Here is a 27,098-nt window from a genome sequence, read left to right as displayed (position 1 = left end):
ATTGACCACCATTTTTGGAATTTCCGGTACCCGAAAGCCGGAATTGCGGATCAATATACCATCAGAAATTATGAATTGTAACAGTTTTAGGCTGCAGTTTTTTTCTTCTGCATCTTCGATTTAAATGGCGGTTTGAAATGAATGACGCGCCCAGTATAACTGAAAACAGTTTGTATGGCCATCAGTCGGTGTTGAACAGTCGTTCGCACCGCACGCGTATAGCTCTATTTTTTCTGGCTACCTAGAATTTCATTGATTCAAGGCTTCAGTATTTTTCAAGGCTACCTGAATCACTAACAGTCTTTTTAAAAACTAACAATTAGTCAGCCTTTCTCAAGGCTATACAATATCTAATATCACTTAGAGTGACTAAGTGATAGAAAGAGTGATATTTATTTATTTATTTATTTATTTATTTATTTGGAGCAGGGAAAAGCCCGGTGGAGATGAAATCTATCAATCTCTCTCTCCAACAGGCATAAAACCTCCTCATCATTTGTATCAACAGATTACAATGATCCAACAGATACATTTAGGCCTAACACTACAATTAAAACTAACAGTTAAAACTAAATTTATAACACTATAACTAGTTGATGACACCAAGTATAGCAGTATTAGTACTCTTACTTAGAAGGTGAGAGAGAGGAGAAAAGTGGTTGGGTAAATTGAAAACAAGGGTTGGTGGAGGGGGTGCTAAACGAGCGAAAACGAACGACGGGGTTGAAATCAGCATGTAGATCTAATTAGTTATCAAAAAGATGGTGGAAGAAAAAAAAAACGACGAGGTTAGAATCGACATATAGATCTAATTAGTGATCAATATTAGAGTATTATTAGAGTGACTAAGAAATTAATCAGCCTTTTTTAAGGCTAGCTATTTAAAGAACTATTCTTCGAACTAATCAGTCTTTATTAGGACTACCACAAAATCAGTCTTTATCAAAACTTTTCCAAACTAATAGTCTAATCGAAGACTAATTTAGCCTAGTTAATTTAATATAAAATTTTGTTCTTTTCAAAAATGCCTGCGTCCAACCGGAAAGGCAACAAGCCTAAGGCTAAAAATAATTCAATACGAAATAAATCACAATCCGTTATTCAACATTTTCCTAATAACATTCACGATCTTACAGAATCTGAATGTAAAAATAAAAGACAACTGACGGATTTCTCTTCCGTTGTTTCTATGCCATCTAACAATATTTACGCGATTCTTCTTGAATCCGATTGTAGCGACATAGAAGAAAATTCTTCAAAAATTCCCAAAATGGACGCTTGTCGTTCTGGGAAGAAACATCAATCTATGCCACCAGTGACGGTGATGATTTCCGACTTCATAGCATTCCGTACTGAGCTTTCTACTTTTCTCCCGGAAATAAAAGTCTCATTTCAAATCGGACGAAGAGGAGAATGTCGAGTCTTGGTTGATGGATTGGAAGATTACGAACGTCTTATTCGATATTTGTCCGAAAAACTTCATAAATTTTATTCATATGATATAAAATCAGACAGACCCTTCAAGGCTGACTTGAAAGGTTTTCAAATGATCAAAGTATTGATGAAATTAAAAATGAACTGAAGGAATTGCTTGGTTTTGCCCCTTCCCAAGTAATACTTATGAAAAAAAAAGAGCGAATGGTACTTCTAAACCACGCTCTGGAATTTACAATGAACTTTACCTAATACACTTCAGTCGAAGTGATGTAAACAATTTAAAAACTTTAGAAAAAGTACGTTTCATTTCCCACATTAAAATTCATTGGGAACATTATAAACGGCATAATCGTATTGCAAACTTAACGCAATGTCGTCGTTGCCAAGGCTTCGGCCATGGAACCAAAAATTGTCATATGGATATACGGTGCTTGAATTGTGGTAAATCGCATTCGAAAGACGATTGTCCAATGAATGAAACCACTGACAAATTTTCATGTTCAAATTGCAATGGAAATCATAAATTCAATTATTTGAAATGTCCTGTCAGGGAAAAAATTTTAAACGCTCGTTCGCTTAGACAACAAGTCAAATCAACGACCTTAAATTTACAGAACATACCTGAAAATCAATAAACCGTTACAAATGCCACGCCTAATTCTTCTAAGGCACTTATTTCTTCGAATTTAAAACAAAAAACAGGTACGCCTTCCAATTCGTCTTCTAACGAAAACAATTTATTGACAGGTAGATCAACCTCGTCATCATCTTCTTCTGATGTCAGTTACGCTAGTGTAACAGGTAGAAATCTACCACTTAATTCTTCTAATGTAAATAATCAAAACACAGGAACGCCTTGCAGTTCAACTTCTAACGAAAAAAATTTATTAATAGGTATATCGGCCATATCATCTTATTCTAATGGCAGTCCACCTACAAATATTCCTTCAATGCCATTCGCTTCTTTAAACGAAGTCGATTTAGGCGATATAACTGAAAATTAAATGATCTACCTACAAGATCAACTTTTTCAAATGATCATCCGAATGAATTCGACTTCATCACTTTTTGAACCATTTCAAATCGGTTGCCATTTCAATGCACCGGCGAACAATGAAATATCTTTAAAGGCGATTTGCAAAAACTCACAAGATATCGACCGCAATTTTTCGTAATAGTGCACTTAAATGCTAAGCATGTCCAGTGGAATTGTTGGCAAAATAACAGTAATGGTAAAATACTTCATAATAAACTCTCAGCTGGTTACTTTACAGTTCTTTATCCCAATAATCCGGCTTGTTTCTCTTCCGTGAAAAAAACCCGTCTACAATTGATCTGGTTCTAACGGATCAAAGTCACATTTGTAGTGAACCGATTACACATGCTGACTTTGACTCAGATCATCTTCCTTTAACATTCAGACTTTCCAACGAAGCTATAATTAATCCAATTAGTTCTATATTCAACTACCATAAAGCTAATTGGTTGGATTACAAATCTCACATTGAAAATCATGTGGATCATGAAACTATTTTAGAAAATTCTGCGGACATCGACACAGCAATTGATAATTTGAATCATTTTATTATCGAAGCTAGAAATCTTTCAGTTCCCAAAGCTCAAACTAAATTAAATTCTCCTATCATCGATGACAATCTTCAACTGCTCATTCGGTTGAAGAATGTTCGTCGACGACAATATCAACGTTCTCGTGATCCTGCTATGAAAAACATAGTTAAGGATTTACAAAAAGAAATTAAACATAGATTTACTCTTTTGCGAAATGAAAATTTCGCTAATGAAGTTGAAAATTAAATTAAACCATATTCTAAACCGTTCTGCAAATTTTCTAAGGTTCTTAAGAAACCTCAGAAACCAATTCCTGCTCTCAAGGAAGGAAATCAAATACTTCTTACAAATGGCGAAAAAGCTCAAAAACTTGCTCAGCAGTTCGAGAGTGTACACAATTTTAATTTGAACGTTGTGAGTCCTATTGGAAATGAAGTCTCACTGAAATATGATCATATTTCAACCCAAGTGTTATTACCAAATGACAATACTGAGATTTTGATGAAATTAAATCAATTATTAGGAAACTTAAAATCATGAAGGCTCCTGGTAATGATGGAATTTTTAATATTCTTATTAAAAATCTTCCCGATGTTGCCTTGAGACTCCTGGTTAAAATTTTCAACAAGTGTTTTTCATTAGCTTACTTCCCAAAAAGATGGAAAAACGCTAAAGTAATTCCTATCCTCAAACCTGATGAAAACCCAGCAGAAACATCAAGTTATCGACCAATAAGCTTACTTTCTTCTATCAGTAAACTTTTTGAAAAAATTATCTTGTTGAGAATGATGTCTCATATAAATGAGAATTAAATTTTTCTACCAGAGCAGTTTGGATTTCGTCATGAACATTCAACTACTCATCAACTTGTCAGAGTAACGAACATGATAAAAGCAAATAAATCTTCTGGGTTATCAACTGGAGTTGCTCTTCTAGACATAGAAAAAACATTCGACAGTGTTTGGCACAAAGGATTAATAGCAAAAATGTCTGATTTCCAGTTTCCTATTTATTTGATCAAAATGATTCAACATTATTTAACTGATCGTATGCTTCAGGTTAGCTATCAGAATTGTAAATCGTAAACCGTACGAGCCGGTGTTCCGCAGGGTTCGCGCGTAGCTGCAATCTTGTATAATATTTTCACTTCTGATTTTTCAAATCTACCCGTTGGTTGTCAGAAATCGCTATTCTGTGACGACACAAGTCTGTTAGCCACAGGTAGAAATCTAAGAGTGATCAGCAGTCAGTATTTTCAGTGATTATCTGACAAAATGGAAAATTAAACCAAATGAAGCAAAAACGCAATTAATTATCTTTCCTCATAAGCCAAGAGCTTCTTTTCTTGAACCAAACAATAATCACATTCTCAAATTGAATGGATTGGAATTGACACCGCAGAAAACGCTTCAAAGGATTCAGAATAAAATTCTGAACATGATTTTGAAGCGTCCTCCCTGGTTTACTACAAATGAGTTACACAGACTCACAAATATAGAACCATTAGATGTAATGTCACATAATATTATAAGCAAATTCCGACAAAAACCGATGCAATCTTCAATTGAATTGATTCGCTCTCTGTGTTAGTTAGTAAGTTAGTATATAAGTTCCTTTTCCCCATTACACAATACAAGTAGGTTTAGAATTTGCCCTACACAAAAATCTCAGAATTGCGGAAGCAAATGATGTCCTCATGGTAATAACCAAATCATGTATAGATATATATATATATATATATATATATATATATATATATATATATATAATATATTATAATTTTAACTCATATTCCCATAAATAGTTATTAAAAAAAAAACACAGTGACAAATCCCCGATAAGTTCTGAGAATACAACTTGTGCAGTCGTTAGGATAGCTGGTATGAATATTTAATGTCACCTGGAATGAAGCAGGATGATACACTCTCTAACTAGTTGTTTGATATTGCTCATGATTGAACGACTCGCATATTCGACGGGCAAAGAAACGGAAATAACATCAACAAGTCGGAGATGGCCTTGCGAACGACATCGGTTCTGTGAAAAATGTCCTTCATATTTCACTAGCAAAGAATTTTTTTCGAAATCTCGAAAACGCAACGGTTCAAGGAGTAACTTTAACGTTAAAGACATTCAGAAAAAAATGTATTATATTGTATTGTAGAGGTGGGAAAACCTAAAATTCGTTAAAAGCGGCATACCAAAAGCGCGAAATTTATTAACGTAATCATTGAATGATCCCCAAGGTGCCAGCATCCAATGGCCAGCATTGCTAGATGATCAAAGGCAAATGGAAGCGCAAATTTCGCTTGTGCGGCCGCTAATCGATTGCATTTGTAGTTTGGTATTGTTTACAAACATGAACGGCGATCGATTCCGAGCTAGTGCTAGAGCGACCTGGAAACCATTGAATAGTTGTCCATCATGCCACCAACAACCAGAATGATACAGAAAAATCAACTAATCAGAAAGCAACGCATGTGTATGTGCTGCATGGTGCGTGGGAATTGACATAGGTATTTAAGTAGTGATTCCCCCCAGACAATTGGGAGCTGGCGAGTGACATGCAATGAAAATGTGCAGAGAAGATATAAATGAAATGGTTTGGTGAGTCGAAAATACTTCAACCTCGACCTTGTACTAAATTTTCTAGCATTTTTCATACATTTTCAATAGCAAAGTAATTGAATATTTCTTACGAGGCGATTGAGAGGATCCGATTGTTTCATTATATTTTGACTAGATTTAGCTAATAAGCGGAGATAATAGAGTGGTTTTCCCAACACGCTAGAGCATCGCCCAATGAAACAACGCTAAGACATCGTCAAAGCGGAATCTTGACAAGACACGAAATACAGTCAGTCAGCGTGATATTGTTCAAGACAAACTGACGCTTTTCGGTGTGATCAAGTAGGCTGTGGTGAACTCGATGGAAAAAGTCAAACGCATTCGCTGAAGAGGAATTTTGAATGAATATTTCATTTCATTTGTAAGGACGTTATCTTAAAAACCTAATTTATCCACTAAAACTCATTAGGATTATTTCATATTTCAGCTTAATTCGCTTTTCTCTACATTGAGAATCGATTCACATTTCTTGGAAATTGAATTTATATTAGAAAAAACAGCTAAAAACACTTCTGAAATGTTCACTACTCTGTTCCTAAATTCATCTTAACGGATTTTAATTCATCCTATCTTTGTTCCTATATTCACTCTATTAATTGGCAATTGCGATAGCAATAAAAAAAAAAGTCAATTCGCGCTCGCATCTCATCCGACACAGTCGAAAATTGCTTATGGTCGAGACGATAGAAACAAAGACAATATAGTGCAGTTAACAATAGAGTGTACGAAATGGGCAAATACGATTTTACAAAGCCTGAAACTTGGCCTACAAGACCAAATTCAATTTGTATTGATTTCAAGCGCTGCAAAGTTAGACCAGCAGCAACCGAAATTGAAATCTTGCTTAGGGAACGAATGCATCTAAACGTTAATGATGTAAGTGAGATTCAATTCAACAAGGCGTCTAACTGTGTGTACATTATGTTCAAACGTGAAAGAGATGCAATTGCATTTGCTTCGGTTAATAACGGTGTGCACAGTGTTGATCATGATAATGTTAAATATAAAATCCCTGTGTACTTGGTGGACAATGCCATAGAAGTACGCGTGCAAGACCTTCCCCCGCAGACCAGCGATCAGTTTGTTCGGGAAAGTATGTCGCAGTACGGTGAAGTTCTTTCCATCGAAAGGGAAGTATGGCGGAATTTTTTCCGGGTGTCCGAAATGGCGTGCGAGTGGTACGTATGCAACTGCGTAAAGCAATTCCATCTTACATTGTTTGTGGTCAAGATGGAATACATCCATGTAAAACGCTGATTACGTATGAAAATCAACTGCTTACATGTCAGTTTTGTGAACAACCTGCACACTACGGCAAACCTTGCACTGAAACTGCGCAAAGGACATCTTCAAACAAAAACAAGGACAACCGTCCAACAACGGAAACTGGTGAACGCAGTACTCCTGTTGCACCATCAAACCAACCAGCAACTGCAATTAATGCACAACAAGGCGCGTCTACAGCAACTAACAACGAACCCAGGACTGCGAATTACAAGGAAAACGAAGAAAAAACGGAAGCCTCTCCATACAAAAGTTTGCAAAAACCAAAAATACGTCGATAAACGTCAGCTGGATGATTTTTTATTAATAATTTGAAGTCTCTGAATATATTTCCGTTTTGATAATGTATGAAAAAATATTCGATCCACCTAAAAGTGACATGATGCACCGTTCGCTATGGACCGGAAAATGACGACATTTTTTTCTATAAATTAACTTGTGTTTTTTTTTATTTATTTCGTGATTGAGTAGGGGCTTTAACTAATGTTTCAAATAATGATTAAACCTGTGTGGAAAATGTATACACAGAGAAAAAAAACTTTTCCTTATATCTTGAAAACATCAGTTTTCTCCAGAAGTGCTTATCTTAATATTTTTATTTTCTGATATGTTATAACATACAACTGATGTAGTTTATTGCACTACGATTGACGATGGAAGAGTAACAATCAAAAACGTGTTTTTTTTCGTTTTTAACACAAATATTATTTTTTTGGAAAATGCTCTGCATTTGGCATTTTTTAAGTTTTTCGATTTTATGAAAGAACACAAACACAAGTATGATACAAAATAAAATTTGGTTGAATACTACCGCTTTACTAATAATAGTGGATTTTTATTATGTTAAAGTATCTTATTAAACTATGTAAAATGAAAAATGACGAAAAAATTAAGCTGATCAAACATGCATAAAGTGGTTTTCGTGGTTCGAATTTGGGAATTTTTATATGGACTACAAGAAAGTTCCGGAGAACATATAAAGTGCATGTGGTGGTATCAACTGGGCGCTATTTATTATGAGCTACTCAAATGCGTCTAGACAGAGCATTGCATGAAAAGCGGACGCAATATGAAGATCTTCATGGCATAATATCTTTGCTTCATGACAATGCAAGACTCCATGCTTCGAAAGTTGTAAAAACTTATTTTTTTAATCGCTGCAATGAAAAGTTCTGCCCAATCCGCCATTTTTTAACCTGACATTGTTCCATACGGTTGCCATTTGCACCAATCCATGGCGCATAACTTGTCAGGTCAGCTTCAAAAACTACGACACCACCAAAAATTGGATCGATTCATTTGTCGAATCTGAGGAAAAGGAATTTTTCGAACGTGGTATCCGAGTCTTAGTGGTGGTATATAACGATGGACTATACTTTGAAAAACGGTACTGCAATGATACTCTCACTAAAAATCATGAAACTTTAATAGTTTATTCCAACACCTGATATATATCACATAGATCAATAAGTCCCGAGACTAAAGCAGAGATGGCGCTCGTAGTAAACCAGTAACCACGTCTTTCTAGAGTACTAACCTTTGCTTGAAACGGGTCAAAATTTTAAGTCGATCCGACCAGAAACAGCTGAGTTATTGAGGTTGCAGTAAAGTCGTTTTGTAGTTTGTTTAAAAAATGGAAAAAACCGAGTTTCGTGTTTTGATAAAACATTGTTTTTTAATGAGTAAAACCCCCGTGCAAGCGAAACAATGGATTGAAAAATGTTATCCGGACTCTTGTCCATCAAAAGCAACGATTTGTCGGTGGTTCGCCGAGTTTAAACGTGGTCGTACCGACACAAATGACGCGGAACACTCGGGTAGACCTGTGGAAGCCGTTACACCGGAAAATGTGAGTGAAGTGACAAAAATTATAATGAAAGATCGTAAAGTGAAGCTCCGTGAGATTGCTGATATGACACAGATATCATATGGAAGTGTATTTACTATCCTTCATGAAAAATTGAGCATGAAAAAGGTTTTTTCCAAGTGGGTGCCGCGATTGCTTTCGATGGAACAAAAACAGTAAAAAAAATGAAAACAATGGCGAAATTGAACGAATTGGGCTTTGATCTGCTTCCCCACACCCCATACTCGCCAGATTTAGCCCACAATGACTACTGGCTCTTTGCTGATCTTAAAAAAAATGTTCCAGGGAAAAAGATTTGGCTCAAATGAGGAGGTCATCGCTGAAACTGAAGCTTATTTTGAAGCGAAAGATCATTTTTTTTATAAACATGGTATTGAAAAATTGGAAAAACGTTGGAACCATTGTATCACCCTAAAAGGTGATTATGTTGATGAATAAAAAAAATTTAGCAAAAAAAATGTTGCTTCCATTGTTAGTCTCGGGACTTATTGATCCGTGTGTTAAATAGATTTATATAACGATATTTATATAGGTGTTTTATGTTATGTATGTTATAAATATTCTGATTTTATTTATCATAAAGCCGTTTATTTAAATTTTACTGACACTGACTTCAGTTACAAAAGTCTGGCCCTTGTTTCCGTGATTTTTATTGTCGACCCCACAAATTATTGAAAATAACCTTTAAGGTGCAGAAATGTGCAGGATCGCATAGTGTTTACCCGAGTCGGAAATTTTTTTTTCTGAACCCGAACCTGACACGAGCCTGTCGGGTTCGTTTTTGGGTCGAGTTTCGGGTTGGAATACCGAAGCATATCTAAATACAAAGTTTTAAACTCAAACCCGTACCCGTTTAAAGATAAATAATCGTCAACCACACCCGTCGGGTTAATGTTAGAGTCATCATTGAATCGGTTGCGCTATTCTCCATTCTCTTCTTTATCATCGAGTATTGAGCGTAGGATTTTCCTCTCAAACGCGTGAGTTCTCGAGCATATTCGTATAAGGCATCAGTAAAGATGATGGCAGAATTGACATGTAGCCATCTGATTGTCGTAGGTAACAAGTGATTTACTAGGAATCCTTGTGTCCTACCCGATAGCTACATAGGAAGGTAAAGCCTTCTTTAAACTCATGCGTAATAAACATGCGCCATTCAGAATACCAAAAAAGTAAAATACTTCTTTCTTCGAACCCGACCTCTCGGGTATTGAGCAAGTTTTTGTACATGTCTATCGGGATCTGTAACTTACGACTGAATACCGCTCATTGAAAACTCTGTTAGCGTTACAACTCTATTAAAAGTTAGTTTCTCGATGTCCATGTTTTCACACTTTGAGTGCCATTTTTTCAGATCATAGTGTGATATTTACCCGGGAAAATTAATCGATTAACAGTTCATAAAACCGGCTTGTTTTCGGACTGATGGTTGCATGTAATTTCGTGCAAAACGAAATCTTGTTAACAAATTTACCGTGTTCGGACGATACGCATAGTTTTGTTAAAGTGGGATGATTTTATATTTCCATTACGCCAATAGGCGTAAAGTTCTACTCAAATTAGGTGAAAATGTTTATCTTGGACAGAAATCAGAGTATAAGGAGTGTATCGATAAGTAGTTTGTTTACATGTCAATAACAGCTGCGCAATCGATTGGTTTCGGTACGGTTTATCGTTTCAATGATGAGTCGAATTGGTCCGGAAACGCGAAAGAAAATTCTGCACACTTGGTGCTCAGAACGTGGTGTCACGTACAACGAAATTGCAAAACGGGTGAAAATGCACAACATCAGTATCGAGAAGTTCGGTAAGATCCTTTCCATGAAGGATTTGCCCCGATCCGGTAGGAAAACGGGCCAGCTCGGCCGGGACTAAAAAGTGGTTGAGTACATCAGGAAAAACCCATCGGCGTCGGCGCGAGATTTGGCCAAGCAGTTCAACACCATCATCGGGATGATTCAACGGATCAAAGTTCGGAACTCCCTGAAAACGTACAAGAAATAGAAGGTGCCGAAAAAGTCCCTGGTACAGCAAGTTCAGGCCAAAACAAGAGCGCGAAAACTGTATAACCGGATTCTACAGAATAAAGACGGATGCATCCTGATCGACGACGAAACCTCTCGAGCACTGGCGGGGACGCAATATTATAGGAAATCGGTGTACCAGGACCTGGACGACGCTGACACCACGGTGGCGATGGAAAAGTTTGAGCAGAAGTTGTTGGTCTAGCAAGCAATTTGTACCTGTGGTTTCCGGTCGTTGATTTTCTTCACGAAGGGCACAATTAACGCCAAGATGTACGAGGAAGAATGCTGCCACTGTGCAGGAAGCATAAGGCTCCTCCTCTCTTCTGGCCGGATTTGGCTTCAGCCCACTACGCCAACTCCGTTCTACAGTGATTGTCAAAAAATATGTAAAATTCGTGGAAAAGGATATCAACCCACCGAACTGCCCGGATCTTCGGCCAAATGAAAGGTATTGAGCAATTGTCAAGCGGCACTTTCGGAAGGAAGGTACAGTGTCCCAAAACATGCAGGAGTTCAAAAAAAACTGGACAGCTGCCACCAGGAAAGTCACAAAAGTAACTGTGCAGAATTTAGTGAAGAATGTCAAGTCCAAAGTGCGAGCGTTTCACAGAAACTAGGATTTTCTTCAATATAATCAGTGAAATGCATAAAAATGTAATTGTTCTACAATATATCGAAAACTGATGTCAAAATATGTTTTTTTCTCGCTTTTTTATTCAATAATCAATGTTGCTAACTATTTTTCGATACACTCCTTAGATGGTGACTTTCTGACTGACTCTCCGCAACAGTTTGCCTTTTATTTGCGTTACCCAGTAATCCATACAATCAACCAGTTTAGCAATTTTAACGTTACTCAAAAGCATACAATTCAAATTATTCTGCTTCTGTACCGCAAGATACGTGCAGAATTCCCTCGCAGCAATCGACGATCAACCATCGAACGGGGTTAGTGCGGATTCCTACCAAGTTGGATAAGCCTAGAGCCCCATGTGTGTTGGGAATTGATGAGATTGATAATGGTCTATTTGCTGGCTGACTTTCGTGTATGGCGTAGCTGATTTACTCCAGAATAGCGATTGGTAGCGCAACAACAAAAAAAAAATGAAAAATAAAACCGAGGGTGCATATTATTTATGCACGCACCTTCCCAACCGTACGATGATAATAACTGCAAAACACAACAGTCGGTAGGGAAGTAAACCAATTATCTCACTTTGGTATTAGATCGTGGCGTCGTGGTCGATCTCTCGGCCTACCTGTTCTCATTATTCGTTGAATTTTCGGTTCGGTTCTGCAGCATGTGGGAGTTTACTGTGGTTTGCGTTTGTCAGTTCATGCAGCATGCCATGAAGCATGGTTTTATTGATTGATGCACAATCGGCCGGTTTTTTTTTACCAGTTTCATATTCATTTCGGAACCGGCAAAGCATCATTCCTTACGGAGAGCACATATCCGAATCTCATTTATCGCTCGGCACAATCCAAGCATCATGGGTGGACACGCATCCACGGTAGAGAAAAAAAAAACTCTAGGCTCCACTCCAGTGATGCTCCACGCCCCTTCGATAGTAATTAAAACCAAACAAAACAACAACAAAAAAAAACAGCGCCACTAAAGAAATCCACTCTTTCATTTCCTCTTCACTTTCAGAATCGCAGAGTCTCGCCAATAACGCCAATGCAACGAGTGGGGCTTCCTCGTACCACTCGTCTCTACACGGGCAGCACATTTTCCAGCACCAGTCTTCGGTCACGTCGACCAGCTCGGTGCAGACGGTACTGAACCAGAACCTGCAGAACGGTACCAACGTGAACAAACTGATTGAGAACGTGTGCCAGAATGGGAACCATCTGAACTTGAAAACATTCGGCAGTTGCAGCTCGCTGATAACCACCGGTCATGTAATTTCACCACCAGCGCCGGGAGCATCGGTCGGCCAACGAATCGGATCCGGCACGTCCGTGTCCAACGGAGAACAGCAAATGAATTCCAGTGTCAGCTCGGCCGAGGAACCACTCAGCGTGGCGGATGTGGCCGATTTACTGCATCCACAGTATGCAATTATTACAGGTGAGTGGGGAACGATGCCGGTATATCGGCGCTAAACGCCTGAAAGAAGATGTTGCTGTTGTTGACATTGAATGGTGCAGCGAAAGATTTTGTAGCATCACTTTGCGATGTATCGTGTTGCGTCTATACGGTTTTTGATACATACATGCATTGCATCTGTGCATGTCTCATGATAGAATGAGTAGAACAAAATTTAAATGGCGTATCACAAAATTATACTGTGAAATTTAATTTTAAATCGGTAGCTATATCAGTGTCAATTTAGATTGATTGATAAGATAATTGATAAGATTCACTACGGGATCACCCACGAAGATTTATTGGGAAGAAGTTTGAAAAATCTACTTTCTCACGCTCTTTGAACAGTTGCGATTACTCAAACTCATAAACTGGAACAATATGTTAAAAGTTGAGTATGGATTAGGGGCTGTCCATAAAAGACGTTACGCCGCAAGGGGGAGGGGAGTGTTTCATAAAACGTGACCTTTTGTGACAGGGGGGAGGGGGGGGGGGGTTGGAATGTGACGTCCAATATTTTCAATGAGCGCATTTTTGAAATACTTAATTATGTTATTGCTTTGCCCTATTTCCTGAAAAAATCTCCACAATAAACGTTTACATTCTATAGGAAAACGTGTATTTGTTGATGTAAAAACTTCTTCTTGTAAATTCGGAAATGAATGATGCAGGAAATCATTTCTGTTGTGATCAGCAAAAGTGCACGGAGGAGCGAGTAAATTAGCAAAATTAAAAAAAATTTTCCTGATATGAGTAAAAAAGAAAAATATGCCTTCAAACGGTTTAACTTAAATTATGCACTGACAATTTTTTCAGTAATTTGATTTTCTAGCATTAATAATAGTATATCATAAGAATTTCTCTTATCTGATTCTGATGCAGACGTAGATGCAGACGTGTCTTATCTTGATCATATGTGATTTTCCTCCACCAACATCAAAGCTTATCCAATCATCCAATGATTGAACTTACATAAATCAAGAATAATTTTAACTCAAAATCACTACCCATTGTGTGACGGAAGATCAGTACCGATATTGATCGATGTGATTTTAAATTCACTGATCAACTGATCATGAAAAGATTCTCCGGCAGTGATCTCGTTTTGATGACGTTTTGATCTTTATTTTCTCAGCCCTGTATGTTACACTAAGGAAATATTATTCTTTACCTACAACAATAATATATCTGTGTACCCCTAGGAGGAGTAAAACAGATGATTCAAATGTTTCATCAATTCCAACCAAATATTTTTGTTAATTTATAAAATTGATATTAATAAAATATTTTCGATGATTTTGTAGTTTTAGGGATATTTTTTAATCTAATGACAGCATGTAATAAATCGATTTTCCCTCATATTTGTATGGTTTGTCATACACATTGAGAATGTATTGAGATGAATTTTATTTATTTTGAATTCGTGACATGTGACATAGGGGGGGGGGGGGGGGGGGGTATTTACTTCTGTGACAATTTGTGACAAAGGGGGGAGGGGGAGTCGAAAATCGTCAAAAAAAAAACGTGACGTCTTTTATGGACAGCCCCTTAGAATAAAATTTACTCAGGCCATGAGTTATCTCGCATTTGAGTTTCCAAACATTTGAGTGAAAAAAAACTTAGAGTAGGTAATCCCAGAAACAAAACCGCGAGATTGACGTAGGACTGCATTCGAGATGTGTATAAACAACAATTGATTTGATACCGTTTGACCGTTCAAGATTTGTAGTATTGAAAAGGACCATTCGTATTTTGACTACGAGCATTGATACATGTTCACCAATCTTTTACAAAGATAAAACTAAACGATTGGCTACATTTCTTTTATATCTTCAAAATAATTGCTTCTAGTTCCGCCCATATTTGGTATTCAAAACTAAAGCATTTGGAAAGTGGCTTGATGAAAGATTTCCGATATGAAACTGTCATAATGTTATTTTGGTTATTTGTTTTCTAAGCGGATTTTTCCGATTTTATAAAGAAGAATAATTCTAATAGTCCGTTTGAAAACCCTTGAAAATGGCCGTTTAATTGATTTTTAATTGATTGATTGAATGGCCACGAATACGAACGACAAGCAGCTGGATGATAACGCAATCGCTCATATATTTCAATATTTCATTTATCTTTATCTATTTCAGTGATAGAAACTATCAAAATGCTACCGGGTTTCATTTCTGGCATTCAAAAGGACCAATTTGTAGAACTCTCTACTATATTAAATACTGTTCGGAACATTTTTCTCGAACGCGATACATAAAAAGGATAGCAAAACGTTCGTTTGGTGCAAATTTCCGCACTGCGAAAAGTGTAAAGCAAAGCTAATCAAACTATTCTAGATTTGCACTAAACTGATGATTTTTACCTTCGATTAATCTTAATAGTTCTTTATTAGATAACATTTAGAGCCATTATAATGGATGTTTTTGTATAATGTTGTCCACTTTTCATTTTCTTTTCCTCCAATGCAAACGACCAGTAGCTGGATGATACAATCACAGAAGAACTAGTTGATGCTTTTTTTGTGTTTAGGCTTGAGAAATGGAACCTCATATTCGCCATTGACTGAAGCAAGAGTTGAATAATGCCAGGTGTAGTTCCAATGTCTCCATTCATGGATTATCACAAACTGAAGCTAGCAAACGTGCAACAGATTCTATTCATAGATTCGGTTAATTTTAATGTTTCGTGTTTGGACCTTTTTTCACTATTTAAACAACCTACGAAAACATGGTTTCGTGAAAGAATTAGTGAAAATACTCAAAGTAATTTCGTTACACTTTCTTGTCGTGAAATTTTGAAAATGCGTCCAGGTGAGCATAGTAAAGAAATACGTAGTCGTTTCCATACTCGGAATATTCTTACCGAATTTAGGAATGCAAGAATACGTTGTTTTTCATTCCCGTTTCTAGATCCGGTTTTTGAAACCATGAATCATCAATTATAGATATTTTCAAGGGAAATTTTGTGGTTTCAATTAAGCTAAGTGATGTCAAAATCGTTCAATTTTGACTCCAGTCGAATCACTTTTTTGCGCTTCCCATTTAAAAGAAAAAAGAATGACTTTTACTAACGAAGAAGACTTTCTTTATTTTGAGTGCAAAGAAACTCAAATTTTGAGTAAAAATATTTTTTTCATATTTTGGGTAAAAAATATTCAAATTTTGACAGTGTCCTTTAACATAAAAATGAGTAAATAGGTGTTAACTCCAGTTTAGAGCACGTGAACTTTTTATGAATTTAAGTGGTGTGTCACTCAATTTTGAGTTATGTTCAATGAGGGAAACCGTCCCGGGTCACGAAGACTCGACAAGTGGTCCGCATAAGTTGAACACTTTTTTCATTAGTTAACTTACTTGCTGTATTGAAACTGTTTCTAAATTTCTTAAGTTTAAATTGGATATTTGAACTAGATGTAAGATATGAACGACAAGAATACTTTCAAATATAACCTCACACAATAAAACAACATTGCTTATGATTTAGTAGTGCTAGTCATACTTCACGTCGAAAATAAAATAATCATTTTAGAAATTGTAATATAAGTACAAATTATAAGATCTACCTTTAGCATTTCTCATTTCAGCTGTTTTTCAAAGAAGGACGAATCTTACAAAAGTAAACAAATCGAGTTTTTCTCTCCTATCAATAAATGCTTCAAAATCCTACAATTTTGCCAAACAATTCGGATTCTGCAAAAATCTCAATCTTAGTAATACATAAAGAACTATAAAGGGCGAAACTGTCATTCCATTTGTTTACGTAAGTTTCGCCCTCCGTGTTCCATGCCAACAAACAGGGCGATACTTCAATTGCTAGTAAGGAAGAGCGAAACTATTTTTTTATTTATTTTAGATGGTTTCCGAACCTTTTACTACTGGAAATAGTAAATGAGACGATAAAATTACCCGCAGATTTGTCTTAGTCGCGAAAACCAACCAATTTCACGAAAAATGCACAAGGGCGTATCTTTATAATTCACACAGGAAGCATACAATTAAACAAATCGAAAAAGGGCGAAACTCGTTTTATGTTGATTTATTCAGTGGATATAGAAGCAAAGTGAAAAAATTGCATGCCTTTTGAAGATAAACTAACAATTCATCGACTAATCATAATATGAGTTGAGAATATACGATAATTTCTAAATACGATTTGAAACCAAAGTCGAAACATTAATCTATGTTTTTCTCTATTTGTTGTCAATGTTAGATTCGCCTTTCTTTGAAAAACAGCTGATTTAGAAAACTTAGTATAAAAATAACAAACAGCTCTAGTCTTTCGAATTGGGATTGTTTTGCTTTATTTACATTTTTCAATTGAACTGGGAACGTAACTAAGGTTATGGTAACTGTTATTCCAAAACCAACAATATATCCATCTGGGTTGCTAGTTTTAGACTATTTCATGGGATTCTGGTTTTGACATTACAAGTTACAGAGGGGTAGTTAAATTTACGCTACAGTTCTAAAAGGCGAGTGGCAGGTCGTGTCATCGGCAAGACTTTTAAAAACGTATCCAAAAACAGTATTCCTTGACTATCGATGTCCCTTCACTACCAATCAGAGCTACCAAAAATTTAGTTTTAATCGGAAAAAAATAATCTGTAATGAAAAATGTATTTATAGACAAAAAAAGTCGCAATGTGGTTGAATACAATGTAATCAACCAAAAAGCGAAGATCGGTGTTTATCTGTATGAAAAAAGAATTATCGATATTTTTAGAGAGCATATCTGTATTACTGTATCGAGCACAATAATCGCTATACATCGTATTGCTGACAGCGATGTAACCAATTTTTAACTCGGATTTTTTTTCAATTGGTAGGCATTTGAAAGAAAGTGAGTGTCTTTAAGATTTATATTCTGTATCGCTATCGAGTTTCCCATACGGAACCATCACTCGATCGAAATACAGAATGAAAGTTTTCGCATTCGTTCGAAATACAAAATAGGGGTGATTGGCAGTTTACAAACCTTTTGTAATCCACCTAGTGGTGTAATGATGCCTTTCACATATTACTTATATTTTCAAAAACATCACTAGAATATATTGTCAAGTTTTTTTTTAAACTTGAATAAAATCAAAAACGTTCTTCTATGTTGTAAACAGTTATGTCAAGTTAATATAGATTTAAGCGTGGCAACCGGAACCGGAAGTCTGATCTGGAAGAAATTGCACAGTATCGTTTAAAACACTGAGAGCTTTAATTTGTATTATGATTCGTGAAAATCGGTTTAGCCGTTGCTGAGAATTCGAAGTGAGTTCTGGTTTTGGAGCTTTTCTTCACTATTACCGGTGCGTTCGGAAACAGAAACCGGGTACTAGTAGTCCCAAAGTAGACTTATATATCCACCAACTAACAGGATCTGCAAACTGAATCCGAATTTACCAGTAAATTTTATAAAAATGTGTTCCTCGTTGTGAAAAAATACTCACGAAACTGTAAATTTTTGCTAATCGTACTGTAATACCGAAACCGGAATTCGGATCTGGATCAACTTTTAATAGAATTTCAAGACTTTTCATTTGCATCTTAGTTTGTAAAAATCGGATTAGAAATTTCCGAGAAAATCGAGAGCGTATTTTTCCATAGATTTTCACATATTTCCTTGTAATTCCGGAACCGGATGTCGGATCCAAATGAAAATTCAACAAAATTGAATGAGGCCATAGGACCTTTCATTTGAATCTAAGTTTGTGAACATCGATTCAGTAATCACTGAGGAAATTGAGTGACATTTTGTGATCTCGACGAACTGAGTCGAATAGTACATGACACTCGGCCCTCCGGGCCTCGGTTGTGAAGTCAGTTTTCACAGTGATTGCATAGCCTTTCTATATGAGAAAGGCAAAAAGCTGAACTACAGCAAAAACAAAAAGTCCCAAGTATTGATTTGCCGTTTCCTCAAAATGTGACGTTCGGAGCAAGTGCCCCCTTCGAAAACCCCCCTCGCCTTGGGTACGCCACTGCTATAATAAAATTATTTGAAATTAAATTCAATTATTTCACCTTGAAACGCAAGCATCTTATGAGGAATTTAAAGTATGTATTTTAGTCAGCACGGCTTTAATTTCTTTTATACCTAGCAACACTGCTCATAACTCCAGCAGAAACTTTTATTTTCCTTATTGTCTGGATGGAGTTATCAAAATCAGCCAATCTGGAACTGGAACATTCTGGCATAAAATTGGAATAAAATCAGCCCTCACTTGTCAGGTCTTGTCTTATGTTTTGCTGTTCAATATTTTTTGGCCGTTGTTGCCAGTTTCAATATTTTTTTTCAAGTGATTTAGTTTTCACATCACCAGTTACTGAGCGGTAGTTAAATTTTCGATACTGTTTTAATAGACGAGTGGAAGGTCATTTCACCGGTAAGAACATATTTGTGTTGAACATGCAAAATAGTAGGGGCAACAATCAATGATTTATCGGAGTGCGTAGTCGTGTCAAGGATGTTCAATTTTTTTCATTATTATTCATGGTAAAATTGAACATTTATTCAACATAGTTTAGTCTAATATGCCAACGTACTTAGAGCTACCATGTCGTTCATTACAGTGTAAATAATCACTTTCAAACAAACGAAAAAAGTGTCTCTCACTGCTACGAAAGAGAGTACCAATGTCAACGTCACTTCGTTTTCCTATGACAAAACGAAACCAAAATAAAGTCTGTAAAAAGAATGAATCGCATTACAATTTTCATTCTTTTTTCGATATAATGAAAATCGGTAAAGTTTGGTGTGTCTAAAATATGATAAATCGAAATAATTACACCGCAGAAACTCTTCGGAAACCAAAACTACACAAAGCTTGGGATGAATATCGATACTGCACAGTATACGATTTTCACTGAAAAACGAAAATGACTAAAAGTGTATACGAAGGAATGAACACAATATTGAAACTACTATTCCCCTTTTTCGATGACTGGGTGTCGTTTTCAAAATCTACAAGTTTTTCCCCCAACAGTTATGAACATAATTGTACAATTCAGTAAAAACGATTCCTGAAACTATACCAACTAGGAAGGTGATATCAAAAGTCTTCTTTGCCAAGGGGACAAGCGACACTATAGTTTACGATATTGGTTGGAGTTCTTTATTCAAATTTTTCAATTTAATCATCAAACGTTTCTCGACGTACAATCGAATGATGTCGGTACCCATTTTCGGATGCCGTTTGGCGATCGAGTTGACTACATTTTCAATGACGGTTTCATTTTTGTAGAAGGTAATATCAGCGACATAGGTTTCTAGTTTTTTGGCTTGTTCGATCCATAACCGTGACGGTTCGATTACGCCGGTCGGCAATTCCGGCAGCACAACATAGCTGTCATTTTTGCGCTCGATGACAAACGTTTGATCACCTAAATATTCGTACTTATGCTGCAACTTGGTCGCAATATCTTTGGTAAGGAACGAACAAGCTTCCAACTCGTTGACGTCTTCCGTATCCCCGTCCGGGTCAATGTCATCCTTCCGTTGCGCTCGGATGTCGGTATTGAGGCAAGCTTTCCGACGAACTTTGTTCGTAACGGCTGAATTGTCATTGTCGGCGATGGCCACGCTTAGCAGGGAAAGGATTTTGTGGATCGGTGCACTGTCAAAGTTATGATTTTTCTGGAAATATGCGAATATTTCGTTCAGACTGTCCGATGTTAATCGGCTCGTAGCCAGCGATGTAACGTTCCATTTGTTTTGTAAATCCGCCAAAAGCTTTCGCAAAGAATTGGTCGAAACCAGTATGGCTAGCCGAAGACAGTTGTTCAGATCGTTGTTGCATTTCAGTGATTCGATGGTGTCACACATTCCATCGAGCACGATGTTCTGTTCGTCCAGGTTTGTGCCGTAGCTTTGCTGAGTGATGGGCAACTCATGTACCGCCGTCGTCGACGTTGGATCTGCCATCTGAGTTGTTAGCAGATCGTACCAATCTCGGAACACTTCGAACAATGTCGCTAGCACCGAAACGGCTTCCTCTCCTTCTTCGGCGAGAATTTTCAGAGCCTGTGCCGTACCGTAGGAAATGAGTTCCTTTGCGGCGTCCTCGGTTTTGTTGAAATGCGACTGAAAGTAAATATAATTTTACTCCAGAAACAGACCATTGTGAAAAAATATCTATTCTACCTTATTGGACAAATGCTGTTTGGTTATTTCCAAATTTTGTTGAATTTCCGGATGGTTTGAATCGAGCAGCTTATGCAGTACAGTTCGGTTTACGGTGACATCGTCTTGCACCAGAAATCCATCCTGCAGTAGAACCTTTCTTATGGTTAGAAACGTCGATATGCTGCAGGCAAAAAGGTAAACCGGTTCAGCTGTGGCAGGATGCACAAAGAAATGCTTCTCGGGAGTCACATCCAGCTCACTCCACAGGTCGACGGTTTCATGATCGCACAGGCTACTGACGGCCGATATGTTGAAACCAATTTCGTGCAATCTACTCAACAATTCCATCAGTAGATCCGCCGAACATGCCAAATCGAAATCCACATACACAATTTGACGCCAATCCGCCAGGATTCCCTGCAGACAAACGCAGTACAGATATCCGTCGTTATCAATTATCTGATCCCGGGTTGAATCGTAGGTGTACATCGGTCTAGCTTTCGTCTTCGAGATAACCAAAACACATTCCCTTTCCGGTGCGTTCAACTGACGGCCGTAGGTTTGCAAAATGGTGAAAACCGACGTCAACAATCCGGTTTGTAAGTAACTATCGTGCACCCATTGTTCCACCTCATCGGCTCTCGGCAAGGGATAACGAAGCTCATCACAGATATAGTCATAGGCTTCGACACTACGGAAGCGTAAATTTAAAGCTCGCTGCATATCCTCGGCACTCCACTCCGATGTATCCAGCTGGTTGCCTAGCAACTTGTTTATTTGGTTGTCAGTGAAAATATCTTTCAACCATTCTTTCACCCGGATATTCAAATTGCGATTCTCAATATCTTTCAGGTCTTGCAGAGCAACGGTTATGTTTAGCATTTCAGTTTTCGCCAAATTTATTTTTTCATTCTTTTTTTCGATCGTCTGCTCCAAAGCAGCTATTTGCTTTTTTAAACAAGTGTTTTCTTGTACCAAACCTAACAGTCGGCTGTTGCTCTCAATAAGCTGGTTTTTTTCGACCTCAACCAACCGAGACCCCGATCGGACATTTTTAGTAACTTTCGGTTGCTGGCTTTGTGGTGGCTGCTTGATTTGAACTGCTGGCACCTCAAGCTTACTTCGGGCATTGGTGGTTTGATTTGAACGTGACGAAATTATCATCGGTTTCGGAAGCGGACCGCTCAGCAGTTTCTCTACTTCTTCCTTGCGTCGCTTACGTTGCTCTTCCTCAGATTGCACGACAGTCTTACGCTTGATGCGTTTTGGGTTTTTAATTGTTGGAACCGCTGAAATATTTAGAACAGAAAAAAAACAACCATTAGTGTTTTTAAATCACACATGGCATTGGCCGTCAAAGCTGTACCATCCTTCCTCAAAATCATACGTTTCACTCCGTCTAGCAGTTCCGATTTTAAATCCCGCTCCAAACAATCGCTTTCAAAATGTTCACTGCAAACGAATTTGTTCTGGGTAGTGTCTCGTTTCGACATACCACAAAAAGCTAACCATTTTTTCCTTCTATCTACGTTGATGGGAATTTTATGGTACGTCACTTTCTGCAGCGGATCGACGACATTTCGATCGGTCTGCGACGCTGTATTCCCACATACCACACAGCGAGTCATGCCGTATTCCGTTTTGTGGCATAAAATTCGTGTTGTTTATCAAATAACAATCACTGGTCAGAAAACAAACAAATATTCAGAGGACTATTGAAACTATATTTTGCGATAGATGCAGGTCCGAGACATTATCCAAGTGTTGGTACGACGTAACGTTTCAGCTTTGCCATGGTCAATGAGAAATGATGACTGAAAATATGCTACCACCACTGGCTAACGTGAAAATTTTCTTAAGCAGCCCTTACACGTGACAATATTATTGTCAATCCAAAGTATTGTCAATACCGTCAATCCAATTGGCTTGGTAACTTGAGTCCGCGTTTTTCGAAAAAATCATGCGTTTGGAGCTTTAAATATTGCAACTGAATATAGTAACATTGAGAGAAACGGTCATTGTACATATTTAACTGTTTCCTCTCTGGAGAGAAAGTATTGTAGGATTGATGAGCAGGTTTGATTTTTTGACAATATTTTCGTCAATCCAATGAAGTTTCCATTACACGATCAAAAGTATTGTCAATACTCCTTGTATTGACAATAATATTGTCTCGTGTAAGGGCAGCTTTACGTTTTCTGTGGTGCACACATTGAAAGCATGCCAGAGCGTTTGTTAGTTTGTTTCATTTTGAACTGCACCCTGGCCGTTTTGTGCTGAGCTGATTTTCGTCATTCTCGAAATACACTGAACAAAAATATGCTACACAAAATGATAATCTTTCATCGCAAATCAAAATTTGGTTGGAATTGCGGTTATTTTATTATGATTGTTTGTTTTGTTGTGAGTACGACTTACTTTATTATGGAGCGCCTTTTTAAAATTTGCTCTCTAGAAGAGTTATAAGTTTGTGACCGTGAATATTTCGTGTTGTATCTAACGTATCACCAAATTTTTGCTACATGCCATCGAAAATAGGATCATCAATTTGACTAAAACTGTGGTCCATTGTAAAGATTGACAAATGGAAAGTCATTTGGGTTTATTTTGAACGGAAAATAAAATGAATCCAGCTATATAAAAATTTCAATACAGAGAACGTGCGCAGAATTTCGAGAAAAACTTTCGTCGTTTGACAATATATTGAAACTTTCCGTTCTGCATGACGGAAAGTATAAGGGGCATTCCACGCAAAATCAGCCACCAAAAGTTTTTTTCATCTAACTATTTTTTTCGGTAAAGAACTCGAAAATATTCGACACGATTGTTTTTTATTTCAATGCGGTACGTGGAATTTTCGAGATATAATTTTTTGAAGTTTCGCATTTACAAAAAAGAGCCTTCTTTCAACAGCCTATACTGTAAAATCTAATAGATACAAAAATTCGTCCAAGACATGAAATGTGCGTCTTTTCTTTAACTTTCAAATAAGCGATTCCATAAAATGACCTTAAAAGTAAATTTAATGAAGAGTTGAAAATTAATAAAAAAAAATTAAAAAATTTAAACTTGGGCCTATTTTTTTCATTTTTTAGTTGAAAACAGAAGCCTTAGGGTTTTAACCTCAATCTTGGCAAGGTTTCAAAGTTTTACTTTTTGTTCTCGGAATCGCAATATCCCTTCTTTTCCCATGAGATTCCCTACTTTCGTAACAAAATTATTCATTTTAAATATCTTGATGCGTTTATCGTATGCGCTATCTTACGAATACTCCAGTTTTTTTGGCAAAATAGTTAAAATTTGCATTCTCTTGGCTTTAGTTGCATCTTTTGCATGAAATTTTTGTTTCAATTCGGTAAAATAACCTGAAGGCAAATATGGTTCATTCTAAAAAGTCAATCGATATTTTGAAATTTGAGAAATGCAATGTTACAATGTAAGTAAATGTAATAATTACTTCTGTATAGTCGCTGAATATAAAAACATTCATCATAATTGCATCAGCAGAATTTCCCCTCACAGCTGAATAGTGAAAATTGCATTATTTCGCAACTTGTCCAAAGCTGTATGTCATCACTATTTCAATACTCACATAAATCCTTTGCCCCAATTTTACTCGCGTTCTGCCGATACGGTGCACAAAAAACATGTGCTTTATTATTTTTACGTTTCGTCTTTGACTCATCAGTGCAGAGTAGTTCAAATTGAACTGCTTAGTGCTAAACTCGGCAGTTCAATTTGAACTGCTCTGCACTGATGAGTCAAAGACGAAACGTAAAAATAATAAAAACGGTTATGTGCCCTAGCACAAAATTTGGCTAACCCCTAAATGATCATTTGCTTGCAAAAAATCAAGAAAGAAAGAAGAATCCCGAGGCAACGAATGTTTTTGATTTTTGCTAGCATGAGTCTTAAAGTTAAACGGATTGCAGCAACGATTTTTGAATTCATTTTTACACCGCGATCTTAACTGTCTTGTCTACAATAAACTGTCAATATTAGGAAACGATCAGTGGCGCAACATGTGTCGACAAGTTGAGTCCGTATCCGAGCGAGTTGCACTGCGGTACGCTCCGCGCGTGTGGGTCGTGATTGAAAAATTTACTGCTCCGAAAGGATTAATCTTTCCACTCTGAAACTTTGCCAAGATTGAGTTAAAACCCTAAGGCTTCTTTTTTTCAACCAAAAAAGAAAAAAATTGGGCTCAAGTTTGAATTTTTTCTATTATTTTTAACTATTTACGTTAAATTTACTTTAAAGGTTGTTTTATGGAATCGCTTATTTGAAAGCTAAGGAAAAGATGCACATTTCATGTCTTGAACGAATTTTTGTATCTTTATTAGATTTTTCAGAATAGGCTGTTGGATAAAATGCTCTTTTTTGTAAACGCGTAACTTCAAAAAATCATATTTCGAAAATTCCACATACCTTATTGAAACAAAAAATAGGTGTCGAATATTTTCAAGTTCTTTACCGAAAAAAAAGTTAAATGAAAAAAAAGTACGAATCAATGTTACAGACATATCTGAATGTCGTGAACACGAATATAACTGAAACACTTTCTTCTTACTTTCGAATATCAATTAGTTGATCACTTGTATTAATTATGACAACTTTCCCCTTTTCAATACTAGAATTTGAGCCGATGCACCTAAACTGAGTCGGTGCATGTTATATAGTAAATTAATAGAAAGTTCCTACAACTACGAACTCCAACTGGTTGAAAAAAGGACAATATATAGTACAGTAAAGTAAAATTTTGCATAGTTCTTTGGGAATACGTTAATGGTTCTAAAAAGAACCGACTCAAAGAATTCAGAAATTAGGGACTGGACCTGAGTTCAAGAACTACATTCAGAACTTAGAACAGGCTCAGAATTCAATTGCAATTTAGTTATTGAACTAGTTTCAAAACTGAATTCAGTCCCGGAATCCATTTCCAGTATGCTGGTTCTGAATTCTATAACCTGTATTCTGGAACTAAGCTCCTGAAACATAATTTTGAAACTAAATTCTCCTCCCGACGATTGAAGTCCAAATAAAAGCACGAGCTAAGAGTTTTAGGATTTATACTTGGTTTGTTCTTACTGATGTTGGCGGGAGAACCTCACCTCGACATCCAGTTCAAACCGTCGTCCGGGTGCGAAAAAGGCAAGCAAGCGTGATGAATTTTCCTCATTATTTCGAAGTTTTAGAAAACTTTGTTTTTCAATTATTTATGGTTTTCTCACGCTGTTGAAAATTTAATCACAAATTCCTGATCATATTTCAGATAGCTTGTAGAAAAAATTATGTTGTTGGGTTAAGTACATCAAGAGATATTCGTGATAAAGTTCTGTCCATTCTTGTACAGGATAAATTTCGAAAAGGCACCTCATAGTGAAGTAAGTCGTATTCACGACAAAAATTTTGCGTGGAATGCCCCATAAAGAAAATTACACAGAAGAAATTTGTATTGAAAATCTAAAATAAGAAATCATTTTTGACAACGACTGAACAACTGCTCAACTGTCAAATTTGAACTAAAAGTAAAAACAATTCGAGAACACTATTTCTGCGAATTTGTTTTAGAACTATCGTTCAAAAAAAAAAATTAATTCAAATGATTTGCATAATACAAAGCACCTTTCGAACATTTTGTATTTTTTTGGTAGAAAAATATTGAAAAATAAGCCGGTGAAGGAGTATTTTTCGAAACGTTTCTTAGAAATCATGATTTGCGGTGCCCACTGTATCTCAGTGCAGACTAATCAGAAGTTAAAGAATCAAAGTAGCTTAGTTATTGTAGATGTTTTTCTAGACCCCGTTTTTTTTATGTTTGTCGGTTGTTTCAAGTCAGAACTGCGATTTTCCAGCCATTTTGTAACTGTAAAACTTTCCCAAAGTAACAAAAAACGAAAACTGCATCGATAAAAATGCGTTAAAAGTTTATTGTCTGTAAAATCGAAGGAAACAATACTGTTAATACTTCTAATTTAGAAAAATTATCCTCGTTCTTTTATGTTATTTTCCCATTATTCAACGTTACAGGTTGTGGTGACCTCAATTCATACGCGCTTCTCACCCCTGATTCTTATGT

The 27,098-nt window shown here is 36.7% G+C and overlaps 1 protein-coding gene across 3 annotated transcripts in view; it reads left to right on the top strand.

Annotated features, from left to right (window-relative positions):
* LOC131438675 (guanine nucleotide exchange factor DBS) overlaps positions 1–27,098 on the top strand; it is a 292,063-nt gene that overhangs the window by 58,055 nt on the left and 206,910 nt on the right. For all 3 annotated transcript variants that reach the window (XM_058608848.1, XM_058608846.1, XM_058608849.1), the window contains exon 2: positions 12,467–12,886. In XM_058608848.1, the coding sequence (XP_058464831.1) occupies positions 12,467–12,886 (420 nt within the window). The remainder of the gene's footprint in view (positions 1–12,466; positions 12,887–27,098) is intronic.

Source organism: Malaya genurostris, chromosome 3 (assembly GCF_030247185.1).
Source record: "Malaya genurostris strain Urasoe2022 chromosome 3, Malgen_1.1, whole genome shotgun sequence".
In the NCBI taxonomy this organism is placed as follows: Eukaryota; Metazoa; Arthropoda; class Insecta; order Diptera; family Culicidae; genus Malaya; species Malaya genurostris.
Note: the sequence above shows the minus strand (reverse complement) of the source record. Positions and strands in the feature narration are given on the sequence as shown.